Source organism: Pongo pygmaeus, chromosome 2, assembly GCF_028885625.2.
Source record: "Pongo pygmaeus isolate AG05252 chromosome 2, NHGRI_mPonPyg2-v2.0_pri, whole genome shotgun sequence".
Classification (NCBI taxonomy): domain Eukaryota; kingdom Metazoa; phylum Chordata; class Mammalia; order Primates; family Hominidae; genus Pongo; species Pongo pygmaeus.
The window spans coordinates 180,245,401-180,259,737 of record NC_085930.1 but is presented as its reverse complement, the minus strand read 5'-3'; the positions used below and the strand labels follow the sequence as shown (position 1 = coordinate 180,259,737).

General features: G+C 38.7%; 1 protein-coding gene across 4 annotated transcripts in view; it reads left to right on the top strand.

The window, feature by feature from the left end:
• TNIK (TRAF2 and NCK interacting kinase) overlaps window positions 1-14,337 on the top strand; it is a 400,067-nt gene that overhangs the window by 331,984 nt on the left and 53,746 nt on the right. For all 4 annotated transcript variants that reach the window (XM_054479691.2, XM_054479690.2, XM_054479687.2 and 1 more), the window contains 2 exons: window positions 2,084-2,323; window positions 4,541-4,647. In XM_054479691.2, coding sequence (XP_054335666.1) covers window positions 2,084-2,323; window positions 4,541-4,647 — 347 coding nt within the window. The remainder of the gene's footprint in view (window positions 1-2,083; window positions 2,324-4,540; window positions 4,648-14,337) is intronic.

Below are 14,337 nucleotides of genomic sequence, written 5' to 3'. Positions count from 1 at the left end.
GCATCAACCATCACCCAGGAACTTGATAGAAATGCAGATTATTGGGCCCACTTCAGACCAACTGATCAGCAACTCTGGGGGTGGGGGAGGCCTAGCAGTCTGTGATTTAACAAGCTCTCTAAGTGATTCTAATATACTTCAGAGTTTGAGAACAACTATTTAAAGCTATAGGGTAAAGAAAAAAAATTACTCCATTTTTAGGAAAGGAGGGGGTTTCTGGAAGTTCTATAGGACTTTTAAGTTATATATGCTAAAAATGATATATTAAGTGAAATAGATTAAGGAATTCCATGAAAAATAATGTAGTTTCTTCTGCCAAATGTCTTAAATTTCTTCCAGGCATCCACCTGTGTTAAGACTGCCACGAAATATTTTAAGGTCACCTTTGAAATATATAATGCTGTTTGAACTGGAGTTTAAAAGAGTAGTGATAAAATCAAGTATTCTTTGTTTTAAGTTTGCCTTAAGTAAATAAAGTCCAAGATTTTTCAGCACCAGCCAGCTTGGCATATCTTCCTCTTGGCTGTTTTTAATTTGTATATAATTCTTTCATGCCGAACCCTCAAAATGATACATTTTTTTACAGGAATTTCTATTTTAATTTACAAATATCCTCTTTTAAAACCCCTAATGTTGACCTTGGAAAGTACTTTGGCCTTTAAAAGGGGAGAAGAGAGGGAAAATGTACTTGATGAGAACAACCAGAGAGTGAAAATGTAGATATTTTGTGACAGTTAATTCACTTAAGCATTCTTCAGGTGCTTCAGTTTGGGGGTTGTGTGGTGTGTTTTTTTGTTTATTTTTTTATTTTTTGGCTCTTTTAAAGTGGGTTTGTGTTTTATACTAGATTTTTTTTTAAACGGGTTTTGTTTTAATATTATTATTTATTTAATGATATTTAACATTAATATAAATCCAGTAGGTTCTATTCTGGTTAAAACTTAATGTTCAGCTAAACTGGGCTTTGAAGATTTCCTTTGAACTGTCATTAATAACATTCCAGCACTTAAATTTAAAACCAAAGAGGATTTGACAGGTCCTTGCACAAAACAGATATTAAACTAGTGTTTGTTGAATTAACAGTTTAATTTAGAAGGCACTGTAGATTTTTTTCCCAACCAGGATTTATTGGGACACCTTCCCCATGCCAGGCACAGAGCTAGCCTAGGGGATATGATGATGAGCATGACAGACATAGCTCCTGTCTCTAGGGAGCTCACCTTCGTGAAGTAATAGGAGACACGCTTAGATAAGCACTAACTATGAGGTGTGAGCAGTGCTATGGCAACGTGGTGCCCTGCACTCTGGATTTTAATGATTTGTCTTTAAGAGCCACAACTTCGCTGAAAGACTGCCTGTCTTCCCTGTGTGAACAATATCACCACATGCCCAGTTGGCCCAGTTGAGATACTTAGCTCAAAAAGTTACATCCTGGTGTCAAGAGATAATATGACAGCATAGATGGTAAAAGCCAGCACAGGAGAAAGTAGAATATCATAGAGGTTAGGTTTATGAGCTATGGGTGTAGAATGCCTGGTACAGGCCATGCTCCAGCAGGTGTTATCTGTGCAATCTATGGTATCGCTAAACCTCTCTACACCTCACATTGCTCCGGTGTAAAATGAGGGAAATGACTGTATCCACCTCAGGATGGACTCAGTGAGTTCATAACAAGATATTTAGAGCAGTTTTTGTTTTACAGAGCAACACCCTCTAACGTAAAAGTTAGGGGTTTTAAAGGAGGAAGTTCATAATATTAGCAGAGAAGTGCTTATAAAATACATTGCATTGCTGGCCAATAAATATTCACTAAATACACAGTAGTTATTGTTACTATTTCACACATTCCACTGACTTAGCTTTCCCAAGTAAATCATTTAACTTTGTGCCAGCCCTACATATCGTTCCAATGGAAAATTTTGAAGATCTGTTAAAAAAACATGCTATATATAGTTGTGATAGACTCTCTATAGTCCAATTTTTGTGCCCTTGAACTTTTTTTTTTCCCCTTCAGCTGACTGAGGTACTGGCTGATCTGCTTTTTCTTCTAATAGTGCTGTTTTCATGTTGTTTTGATGCTTAGATCCCACATCTGGTAGCTGTAAAATCCCAGGGACCTGCCTTGACTGCCTCCCAGTCAGTGCACGAGCAGCCCACAAAGGGCCTCTCTGGGTTTCAGGAGGCTCTGAACGTGACCTCCCACCGCGTGGAGATGCCACGCCAGAACTCAGATCCCACCTCTGAAAACCCTCCTCTCCCCACTCGCATTGAAAAGTTTGACCGAAGCTCTTGGTTACGACAAGAAGAAGACATTCCACCAAAGGTAGTATTTACTGGGGTGTTTTTTTTAATCACCAGCATCACTGATGATGATTATTACCACTATTCCAGACCTTTCGTAGTAGTGGAGAATGTGATCGTGCCAAAGCACTTCCCCTTCTCATGTTTGTTTTGGTCCCTCTTCATTCCCTGGCTGAGACTTGGATTGCCATTTACTATGTCTGACCTTTATTTCCCCTGCAAGAAAACTGAAGTCAGGTAGATTGAAGCACAGATCCTATGTCCAAAGTTAGAACTCTCAACACCAAGTATTTCAAAGTTATTTTGCTGTCCCTATTAACAAATAAAGTAGTGGATATTTCATTGATGACTGAATCTACATCAAGACAACTGAAAACTTCCAGATAAAAGGTAGAAAATTCATGTATTCCTCTTTTTAACAACACAAAAGTGAAGCCAGATTTCAGGGGTTCAGAAGATAGTATTGTTCTTAGGATATTTTAGTTGGCCCCATTTTAAGGAAAGCTCTTTCTAGGCCAAGTCATAATTTATTTCCATCTTTAATTAACTACTGAGGAAAAACCTTAGGGTAAAATGACCAGCCATTCCACTGGACAGAACAGCCCTGAGTTTGGGTTCTTTTGTTTTCCTACACCAAGTCATTACTCGTTCCAAGAAATGTTCTAGAATGTGGCTGTGTGCATCTAGCTACAAACAACCTGGAAGTATTTCAAAATACTAGAGACATTTTTTGCATCAGATTCTTCCTGGCTCAGGAATCCCCCTTTTCCTGAGCTTAGCATAGAGGCTGTGACAAGTGGAATGTTCCACAATTTGCAGAAAATGCCACTGTTAATTCCAGAAGAAAAAGCAGCTTTTACTCAATGATTTACAAATACATTTCCTCATCTTCCTCTTAAAAGGATATTATAACAAGAGTCCCATTATTTTGAAAATAAAAACAGCTGGTAATTTTTTGAGATTCTCTGTGGAAGCAGAAATGCCATCAGAAAAAAAAAGTGTACATAGGGAGCAAAAGTCAATATGAAAAATAAAGTGGGCAAAGGAGCAGACACAATAGATGGAAAAGCTGAAAATTGAATTTATTGGTCCACTCTCTAAAAATATGCAGGCATATGTGCATGAACCTGGAAGAAAATTTTAGATGAATTCAAAAACTTAGGTTTTAAGAATTTGTTAGGCTCTTTTGTCTCTACAACTATGTACATTTATGGTAAGGAAAAGAAAAAATAGTAATAGTAATATTTAATATGAACAGGTAGTAGCATTGATTTGGTCATTCTGCTTTACTTCACTGACTCATCTTTATGTTAAAATGAATAATAAAAATTAAATTTTCAAAACAAAGGATGACACTTTACACTGGAAGTAATTTTCTATACTAGGATTCATAATATGATTCTTTTAAATAATGGACTCCTTTGGTACACTTGAAATATTTAATTTCATTTTAAAATGTCTGTTTTATAAATTGGGACATACTTCAATTCTACCTTAGGTTTCTGCCAGATAAGATAATAATACATTTTCCTCAAGTCTTATTGGTACTTACACAGCCTTTTTGAAGATCCTTCCAGTATTTTCAGTATTAATTCTGCTTTGTATTATGTTCTATTATGTTCACTAATTGACCAAGACACAGTGCTTTTGGTTTTTGGTTTTAGTAGGTAATTGCAAATCAATTAGAAAGTAGAAATATTCAGGATATATTGTGGTAGGTTCTCTGAGCTCACCAACATATGACTTATGTCCTAAGCTCCATCCTGATATTCTAGTTTCTCACCAGATTCATGATTTCCTTATCTGTTTATTGTGATGTAAGCTAAAAGTGGAACTTGCTCTATCTGGGTGGCTCTCAGCTGATGCAACTTCCAATGAGTTAATGATACCCTAAAGAAATTCCTGGTATTTACCACTTTTGCCCAACCAAGAGAGGTCAATTATTTTTAGCTCAGTGTATCAAAATTATTAGCTTTACCTATCTTTAAATTTGTTTTTAAGATTGAGGATGACCCTCTTTAATGGTTTCTGAATTTGCTCATTGTTTTTTGCCAGTAGACCTTTGTTTGATTTTGTTTAGGGAGTTTAATATTTCTTTGAGGAATGAATGAAAGGTAGTTCTTTACTGTTTCAGATAGTTTCTGTGGCTTCTGGCAAATCATTGGAAAGGAGGATCTTCTGACAATAGGCTATGGAAGCTACTTTATGGAAAATATTTCTGAATTCTGGTTTCTTCCAGGTGCCTCAAAGAACAACTTCTATATCCCCAGCATTAGCCAGAAAGAATTCTCCTGGGAATGGTAGTGCTCTGGGACCCAGACTAGGATCTCAACCCATCAGAGCAAGGTAAGAAAGGAAGGTGGTTATGGTAAAAGAAAAAACTCCTACCCACCATTGTCATTATTGCTTTCCTAGAAATGCCTGTGTTCTTTTTTCACTTCAGAGGCATGTTGACTTTCCATGTGCACTATAAACATTGATGGTCCAGAACACATGCCTTTTATTTCTTCAGTAGCTTTTCAGAGAAATCAGTATTCAGTGGGGGGCTCATGAATAAATTAATTAATGGGGCAACCCAGAAACAAATCAGATGTACCTTAGCGGACAGTTTTTAAAATCTGAGAGTAAAATTTGCAAATATGAATCTGGTTGCAATGCCCTAAAGCATTACTTCAGAGACCAGTTTAGAGTCAGCAGAACAAAATGACCTGTTATGGCCCATTTCGAGGTGATTTTTAGCATCAGGTCAAGAAACATGCCCTGGGAACCATTGAGATGTTACAAAGCAATTACCACGGAAATAGTGACCATCTTCAGAGCTTCTCTAGCTTGGCAGTTATAGAAAAACTAGCTCTTATGAGGAAGTTGCCTCTTTGGCATTACAAAGGTCACTGAAATACAGTTATGCTTCCACTCTTGCTCTGTGTTCTCCTTCCAGAATTTCCTATCAATAATGTACATTCCTACAGTCAGAAAGTTGCATCCACTTCCACTGGTTGGTGTAGAGGTCTCAAGAAGCTGGAAAGTAAACAGTATCTTTACAGTGTCTGAGCAGATTTTTTGTGGTAACAGATGCTGTTTGCTGTTATAGTTCATCAAGCTTCCCTCAGATTTTTCATGATGAATACATCACTTTTTAGGATCAACTGAAATAGCAAATGGCCTCTGCTAAGGCTATAAAAAGGATGTGATTGGGCAGGCTGTTTTCTTCTTCATTGTGTTCATAATAAAAGGACCCTCCTTTGCTAGTAAGAGAGAATGACTGGAAATGAAGCTTCTGATTACATGCACATATCTTTAAAATCTGGAATGCTTTAAATCATAAAGCTTTAATTTTCCTCTTCACATGAAAAGCCTTAGAGAAGGGGTCAGCCCAGCAATAACATGAAACTATACTAAGAACATGAATCCCTTTAGGGCAAAGATGCTAGCCCATTCTGTGTGGAATTACCAATTGCAAGAGGCTCTGAATGAGCCATCTTTTTCCAGTGGCTTGTCAGATTCACACTGAGCTGGTGTTGCTAAGCAGCTAAGCAGCACTGAGGAAGACTAGAGCCACTGTGACCAGGCAGCCAAAGGAACGTTAGTGCTGGATCACCAGCCTGAACTTTATCAGTGCCCCTCTTCAAGCAGTGATAAATCCCCAATTATCAGTGCTGCTGCTTCCTTTGAACCCTGCCCCCGGGGCTCTGTTCATTGGATCAGTTGCTTAGAATTTTAGTTTCTTTAGATCAAGTATTATTTCAACTTTAAGTATTTTTCCTTCTGTCAACCAAAAAGAGAATTACCATTATATAGTCAAATAAAAAGCCATTTTCATTCCCTCTGAAGTGCTATTTTAATGACATTAAGGCCTAAGATAATTGGTATTTGACAGTCAGTGGTTTACAAAATAATGAGCCTTTTCTCTTGGAACCACTTGGATATTATACTTTATCCAAAGAATGCTGACTTTGTGAGAGACAGCTAACATTTTTCTACTTAGAGAGGAAGGGAGAAAGTGAGTTAAGAGGTCATAGTTACTTCCTATAATGAAAGACAGAGATTGGGGGTAGGGGGTGAAGAAGCCTCTTCTCTGCATGTAGGACAGTCCTACAGAACACCCCTTCTTATGCTATCATGTATCTCCATGTGACCAGCATTTAAGGTGTAAATCAGATTTGCGGTTCTAGATTGGATTGCATTTTTAAAAGCTTCAAGATTTATTTACTGTGAGAGCCACAGCTTTAGCTCACCTTTGCTGCACAATATAATCACCGTAAGTTTAGTGACCTGAAAGAATAACAGCTTAATATTTCTCATGATGCTGTGGGTTGGCTAAGGAGTTCAGCTGCTCTCACCTGGGCTCACTTGTGCAGCTTCACTGAGCAGATGGTTCTGCTGTACCTGTTGCTCCACGTGGTCTTCCATTCTGGGCTTCTTTACCCTTTGGTGATCTCAGAAGAGCATTTCAAGAGAGAAAGCTCCAATGCAGAAGTACTTTTGAAGCCTTTGCTTGCATCATCTTTGCTGATAACCCATTAGCCATCACAAGTCACTTGGCTAAGCCCTGAGTCAGTATGGAAAGGAACTACACAGGGGCATGGACACTGGGAGATGTGATTTACCAGGGGCCATTACTGTGACACAGACCTCTCCTACTCTCTGTTGTTCCTAATGAAGTCCTTATAGTTGTTTTTGTGCCATTTGTCAACCACCCATCCATAAAGCCACTTTAAAAGGTGTTGCCTCTAAATAACCTGTCCTTTACAGTGCTTCCAAGCTTTCCTGTACTTGTTCAATATTCTGTTTCTCCTCCTAGTCTTTTCTTTGAAGTGATTCCCAAGGGTGACTAGAAAATTAGCAAAGTTAAAATGGATCCAGTAAAAAGTACACAGCTAATAAGGGACAGATTCAGGATGTTTTGTTACTATCTGTTTTTAATTCATTTGCTAAATTCAGCAAATATATACTGAAGCTGCATGTGGCCCTGGGACCCAGTGACTCAAACCAAAACTGCCTGACTCCAGGGCCCAGGGTTCATAACATACCTGCTGCTCTTTGGGACTATAGGTACTAGTAGGGGCAAAATTATATTTCTTGCCTCACTTTCTTATTTTGCTTTGAATTAACTAAAAGAGGCAGAACCTCTCTCTTCTTCTGTGGCAAACTTAGGGACCACAATTTTAAGATAACAGTGTCTCAACCCAGAAGGAACCTAGACCCCCAAGTCACCACTTAGAGAACCATCAATGAGACCAGTTCTACCTGTGTATATTATGATGTGAGTGAGAAATAAACCACTGTTGTGCTAAATCAATTTTTTAAAAAAAGAGGCCAGGCGTGGTGGCTCACACCTGTAACCCCAACACTTTGGGAGGCCGAGACAGGTGGATCACAAGGTCAGGAGATCGAGACCACCCTGGCTAACATGGTGAAACCCCATCTCTACTAAATATACAAAAATTAGTCGGGTGTGGTGGCGGGCACCTGTAGTCCCAGCTACTCGGGAGGCTGAGGCAGGAGAATGGCGTGAACCCGGGAAGCGGAGCTTGCAGTGAGCCGAGATCACAGCCCTGCACTCCAGCCTGGGCGACAGAGCAAGACTCCATCTCAAAAAAAAAAAAAAAAAAAGGAAAGAAAGAAAAAAAAACAAGGCAGAGCCTAATGGTTAAGAAGCTCAGTTTTTGCTTCCTGCACTTAGTAGTAATGAACTCCAGTTACTAAGTGCAAGATGTTTTATAGTAACTGCAGAATGTGTGATGTTTTTTGATCATTTGGGACACATATGTTTAAATCAGTAAACTACGTAATACCCTGAAGAGAAGACTTGAATTAATATGATCAGTATGCAATGGTATACCTGTAACTTGAGGACGAAAGTAAAGCTTTTACTATTTTGAATATCCTTCCTTCTCCCCAAAATAAATCTCTATTATGTCACTCTTCCACTGTCTGTATGCACCATACCAAATCCAAAAGAGCCCTATGGAGAACACTTTTTTTTTTTTAATACTTTAAGTTTTAGGGTACATGTGCACAATGTGCAGGTTTGTTACATATGTATACATGTGCCATGTTGGTGTGCTGCACCCATAAACTCGTCATTTACATTAGGTATATCTGCTAATGCTGTCCCTCCCCGCTCTCCCCCCACCCCACAACAGGACCCGGTGTGTGATGTTCCCCTTACTGTGTCCATGTGTTCTCATTGTTCAATTCCCACCTATAAGTGAGAACATGTGGTGTTTGGTTTTTTTTGTCCTTGCGATAGTTTGCTGAGAATGATGGTTTCCAGCTTCATCCATGTCCCTACAAAGGACATGAACTCATCCTTTTTTATGGCTCCATAGTATTCCATGGTGTATATGTGCCACATTTTCTTAATCCAGTCTATAGTTGTTGGACATTTGGGTTGGTTCCAAGTCTTTGCTATTGTGAATAGTGCCGTAATAAACATACGTGTACATGTGTCTTTATAGCATCATGATTTATAATCCTTTGGGTATATACCCAGTAATGGGATGGCTGGGTCAAATGGTATTTCTAGTTCTAGATCCCTGAGGAATCGCCACACTGACTTCCACAATGGTTGAACTAGTTTACAGTCCCACCAACAGTGTAAAAGTGTTCCTATTTCTCCACATCCTCTCCAGCACCTGTTGTTCCCTGACTTTTTAATGATTGCCATTCTAACTGGTGTGAGATGGTATCTCATTGTGGTTTTGATTTGCATTTCTCTGATGGCCAGTGATGATGCATTTTTTCATGTGTCTTTTGGCTGCATAAATGTCTTCTTTTGAGAAGTGTCTGTTCATATCCTTGCCCACTTGTTGATGGGGTTTTTTCTTGTAAATTTGTTTGAGTTCTTTGTAGATTCTGGATATTAGCCCTTTGTCAGATGAGTAGATTGCAAAAATTTTCTCCCATTCTGTAGGTTGCCTGTTCACTCCGATGGTAGTTTCTTTTGCTGTGCAGAAGCTCTTGAGTTTAATTAGATCCCATTTGTCAATTTTGGCTTTTGTTGCCATTGCTTTTGGTGTTTTAGACACGAAGTCCTTGTCCATGCCTATGTCCTGAATGGTATTGCCTAGGTTTTCTTCTAGGGTTTTTATGGTTTTAGGTCTAACATTTAAGTCTTTAATCCATCTTGTATTAATTTTTGTATAAGGTGTAAGGAAGGGATCCAGTTTCAGCTTTCTACATATGGCTAGCCAGTTTTCCCAGCAACATTTATTAAATGGGGAATCATTTCCCCATTTCTTGTTTTTGTCAGGTTTATCAAAGATCAGATAGTTGGAGATATGTGGCATTATTTCTGAGGGCTCTGTTCTGTTCCATTGGTCTATATCTCCCTTTTGGTATCAGTACCCTGCTGTTTTGGTTACTGTAGCCTTGTAGTATAGTTTGAAGTCAGGTAACGTGATGCCTCCAGCTTTGTTCTTTTGGCTTAGGATTGACTTGGCAATGCAGGCTCTTTTTTGGTTCCATATGAACTTTAAAGTAGTTTTTTCCAATTCTGTGAAGAAAGTCACTGGTAGCTTGATGGGGATGGCATTGAATCTATAAATTACCTTGGGCAGTATGGCCATTTTCATGATATTGATTCTTCCTATCTATGAGCATGGAATGCTCTTCCATTTGTTTGTATCCTCTTTTATTTCGTTGAGCAGTGGTTTGTAGTTCTCCTTGAAGAGGTCCTTCACATCCCTTGTAAGTTGGATTCCTGGGTATTTTATTCTCTTTGAAGCAATTGTGAATGGGAGTTCACTCATGATTTGGCTCTCTGTTTGTCTGTTATTGGTGTATAAGAATGCTTGTGATTTTTGCACATTGATTTTGTATCCTGAGACTTTGCTGAAGTTGCTTATCAGCTTAAGGAGATTTTGGGCTGAGACGATGGGGTTTTCTAGATATACAATCATGTCATCTGCAAACAGGGACAATTTGACTTCCTCTTTTCCTAATTTTTTTTTTTTTTTTTTTTTTGAGACAGAGTCTTGCTCTGTCACCCAGGCTGGAGTGCAGTGGCGCAATCTTGGCTCACTACAACCTCCACCTCCCAGGTTCAGGCGATTCTCCTGCGTCAGCCTCCCAAGTACCTGGGACTACAGGGGCCCACCATCAAGCCCAGCTAATTTTTTGTATTTTTAGTAGAGACAGGGTTTCACCATGTTAGCCAGGATGGTCTCGATCTCCTGACGTCATGATCTGCTGGCCTTTGGCCTCCCAAAGTGCTGGGATTACAGACGTGAGCCACCGCACCCAGCCAGAGAACATATTTTTAACTATATACAGTATTGAGCAGGTACAGCTATGCAGGCATCAGTTGGTCAAAAAAGTGTTATTGGGCAATGCCTGCAGTTCCCTGCCTTCTGCCTGATTCAGGGCAATTTATTATTTATTTCTGTATTTAATGAACATCTCTGGAGCATACATACACATCTGTCTCATATATATGTATATGTCTTATATATATGTATTTACTAATTTAAACAGTGTAACAACTCTGTGAGGTGTTGACTATAATCACCACCATTTTACAGAAGGAGAAATTGAAATTAACATGTGTCCAAGGTGACAAAAGTAGTAAGTGGTAGAGCCAAGATTTGAGCTCTGATAGCCTTGCATGAAAGTCTACATTCCTAAGCACCATTCTGTGCTAATTTGTTTAGCATGGGTGCAGCTTGCTTTGCTGCCTCATTTTCCCAAGGCAAAAGAGCCCTTGATTTGTTGACTGACACAGCACCATTTTGTCCCCACCTTTCTCACCATGTGCTTTAGTAAGTCCGTTAACAGCTCCTCTTGATCTTATTGTTATTTATCCTTATGTTGTGATATTTACTACCTTTTCAAAGTTGTCCCATGAGACCCATTTATATTGCAAACACTTCCCTTCTGTAGCTAGAACTACTGTCATCACATGCTTTTAATAGTTCCCTTCCTAGATGGCTAAAGTCTGGGAGATAGCACAGTCACCCTGTCCCCATGCAACTGTTCCTTGTCCTTCCTTCTCATGCATATGTAGCTGGGAATTGCTCACACTGCAATATCAATAGGCAATTCTCACCTGCTATGTAAACTCCCAAATGCCTCATGCTGTGAAGGTCATCAGTTAAGTTCAAATCAAAATTTGATTTGACCATTTTAAAATACTGTTTTTAAAAATCAGCCACTTTCATACTTAACATTGATGTATGTATTCTTTTTAAAGCAAATTCAAATTAAGTCAGAAATACCCAGTCAAACCCAATGACTAAATGATTAATTTCAAAAAATAATTCTCTGTCCCATCCCAAACCTATTTTCTTATGGCTCATTTCTTCTCATTGGCTGTGTCATCAAAGAACAAAGTAAGTGAAATTTGGCAGTCAGCCAGTTAATTAAAGACTTGGCCCAAGTATTTGGGCCACAAAATTACTTTGTAATCCCAATTTTCTGTTTTGACTTTTTATGATTCAAATGAATGGAATAATTGCCACATTTTCACTTTACTGTGAGTTTTATAGACCTAGCAGCATTATCTGCAGGATGGCAAATGTCTGAACTAAAAGTTAGCATTTAAAGAAATCCATTTGGATGTTTTCAGGTTTTCACACATTCGGATCTGAATAGGCTCAGTTAAGATGTGAACAAGGGATATCTATTATTTCATGGGATTCTTCTGAAATTGATCCTCTTAAGAGCATTCATCTCAGACCCCACAGCCCCAAGGCCAGATCATTTAATACATAATAAAGGAGAGAAAAATGTGAACAGCATGACATTTTCTCAAACTACTCATGTTTTACCAAAAGAAAGGGTAGAAAAGGCATTGTAAAGTTTTCCCTATTTCTATGTGTGGTAACATAGAGACTAAATACTTCTTTCAGTCTCCAGCAGCAAAAATAGCAACCTATTAAGATCAGCACCCACACTGGTTAGCTCTGGTGAGGAGAACTTGTACTAATGAGGCCCTGTTCAGGGATTTAATGCCCCTGGGATCCAATTAGCTTCACACAGGATGAGACTCGGAGCCCAGTCAAGATGTAGGCTCTTCCCAGCTGCTTCTGCTAATGCCCATGCTCCTTTTTACACAGGACATCACTGCTCAGGCCTCATCATCTGACTTGGCAGCAGCTTCCTAACTGGTCTGCCTGCCTCTCTCCTGGTCAGTCGTTCATGTGTACTGTGGGAGATACACATTCTCCTCTAGGCTTTAAAGGCCATTGTTATACAACTCGCCCGTTTCTTCTGATCACTCCACTCTCCCAGTGTTTCCTAATACAGATTTGGTACTTGATTTGGCCGGTGTCATCTCTGCACCCACATGCATCAGGAAAAATAACCCAGCCCTATGTCTGCTCCGACTGTTCCCCAGTCTTCCTGCTCCAACGCCCGGTCAAGTTCTTGCTCCTTCATAACACTGCCTTCAACCATACCAGTCTGCACTAATTGTTCCCCAAACTCCAACAATACTTAGTCTCTTTCACACACAGCATACAGTTTTGCCATGCTCCCTATTGTCCCCTCTGCATGAATCTCATCTCCATGATTATGTTGTAACTTGACTGTATGCCCTGTGGCTTGTGCTTCTCCTCTATCCCTAATCCTGGTCCAGTAAGTTTCACAAAGTTGGTGCTTAACACAAAGGTTTTGGCTAAATAATCAAAGGAGTGCTAGATTAGAACAAGTAGCTCTATCCTGCTACCATACCACAACCACCAGGGAAGAAAACTCAGAGCATTTATCACCAGCTACCCTCCTCTCAAGAGATTTTTTATTTTTTTGTAATACAAAGAATACTACATTACCGTTACACAAAATGAGAGCAACTCCAAGAAACCTTAACATGCTCATCATTCTTAAATCTGTAATACAGTTGGTGAGCAGTACATTTTTTAGAGCAAGTACTTTTGGAATTATTTAATTATGCATAATAATTTTTGACCACTATTCTTTAATAAAAGAGGGCAGTGTGGAAGAATTTGCTATTTGGGAATCAAAAGAGATGAGATTGTTTCTTTATTTTAAAAAATGGAAAATTTGAAATGTAGATTATTTCAGAGCTATTACACATTTATCATTTTAGACATTTTCTAAATGAAGGGTATTTCCAGTATGGATCCAAATCTCTTTTAGTCAATTTGATATAAACAATTGTCATAAAAATAGTTACTTCACAAAGGAATGCCATTATTGGAAGTTTTTCTTAAGTTTACCAATGATCACTCTGCAACTGATTTTACTGTTAAGTTGACTTAGCAACCCTTTTACCACAAAAGTTTCAAAGATAATATTGTTAGGGTCTACATTTATATGATCATATTAATGAAGCATGAGAACATATTTATTTTTACATATGTTTTCCACTGCATTTTTCCACAGTCATGGTCTATTTCTACTCAATTAAATGTTTTTGACAGATACATTACCACAAAGCAAGATTCTTGAGTTTTCAGGAAGAAATTATTTGGTTTAATTGCTGCTTATAAAGTTGCCATTATGACTGGGTTATTGGTAGACTAAACTAAAAATGTCTCAAAGGAAGGGGTCATATCCAAATTTATGGGAGAAACATCTAACATCCAACACAGTACAGAGTACCTGACACATACTTGGTACTCTTTTTTTTTAATTATTATAATACTTTAAGTTTTAGGGTACATGTGCACAATGTGCAGGTTAGTTACATATGTATACATGTGCCATGCTGGTGTGCTGCACCCATTAACTCATCATTTAGCATTAGGTATATCTCCTAATGCTATCCCTCCCCCTTCCTGTGTGATGCTCCCCTTCCTGTGTCCATGTGTTCTCATTGTTCAATTCTCATCTATGAGTGAGAACATGGGGTGTTTGGTTTTTTTGTCCTTGCAATAGTTTACTGAGAATGATGATTTCCAATTTCATCCATGTCCCTACAAAGGACATGAACCCATCATTTTTTATGGCTGCATAGTATTCCATGGTGTATATGTGCCACATTTTCTTAATCCAGTTTATCATTGTTGGACATTTGGGTTGGTTCCAAGTCTTTGCTATTGTGAATAGTGCCACAATAAACATACGTGTGCA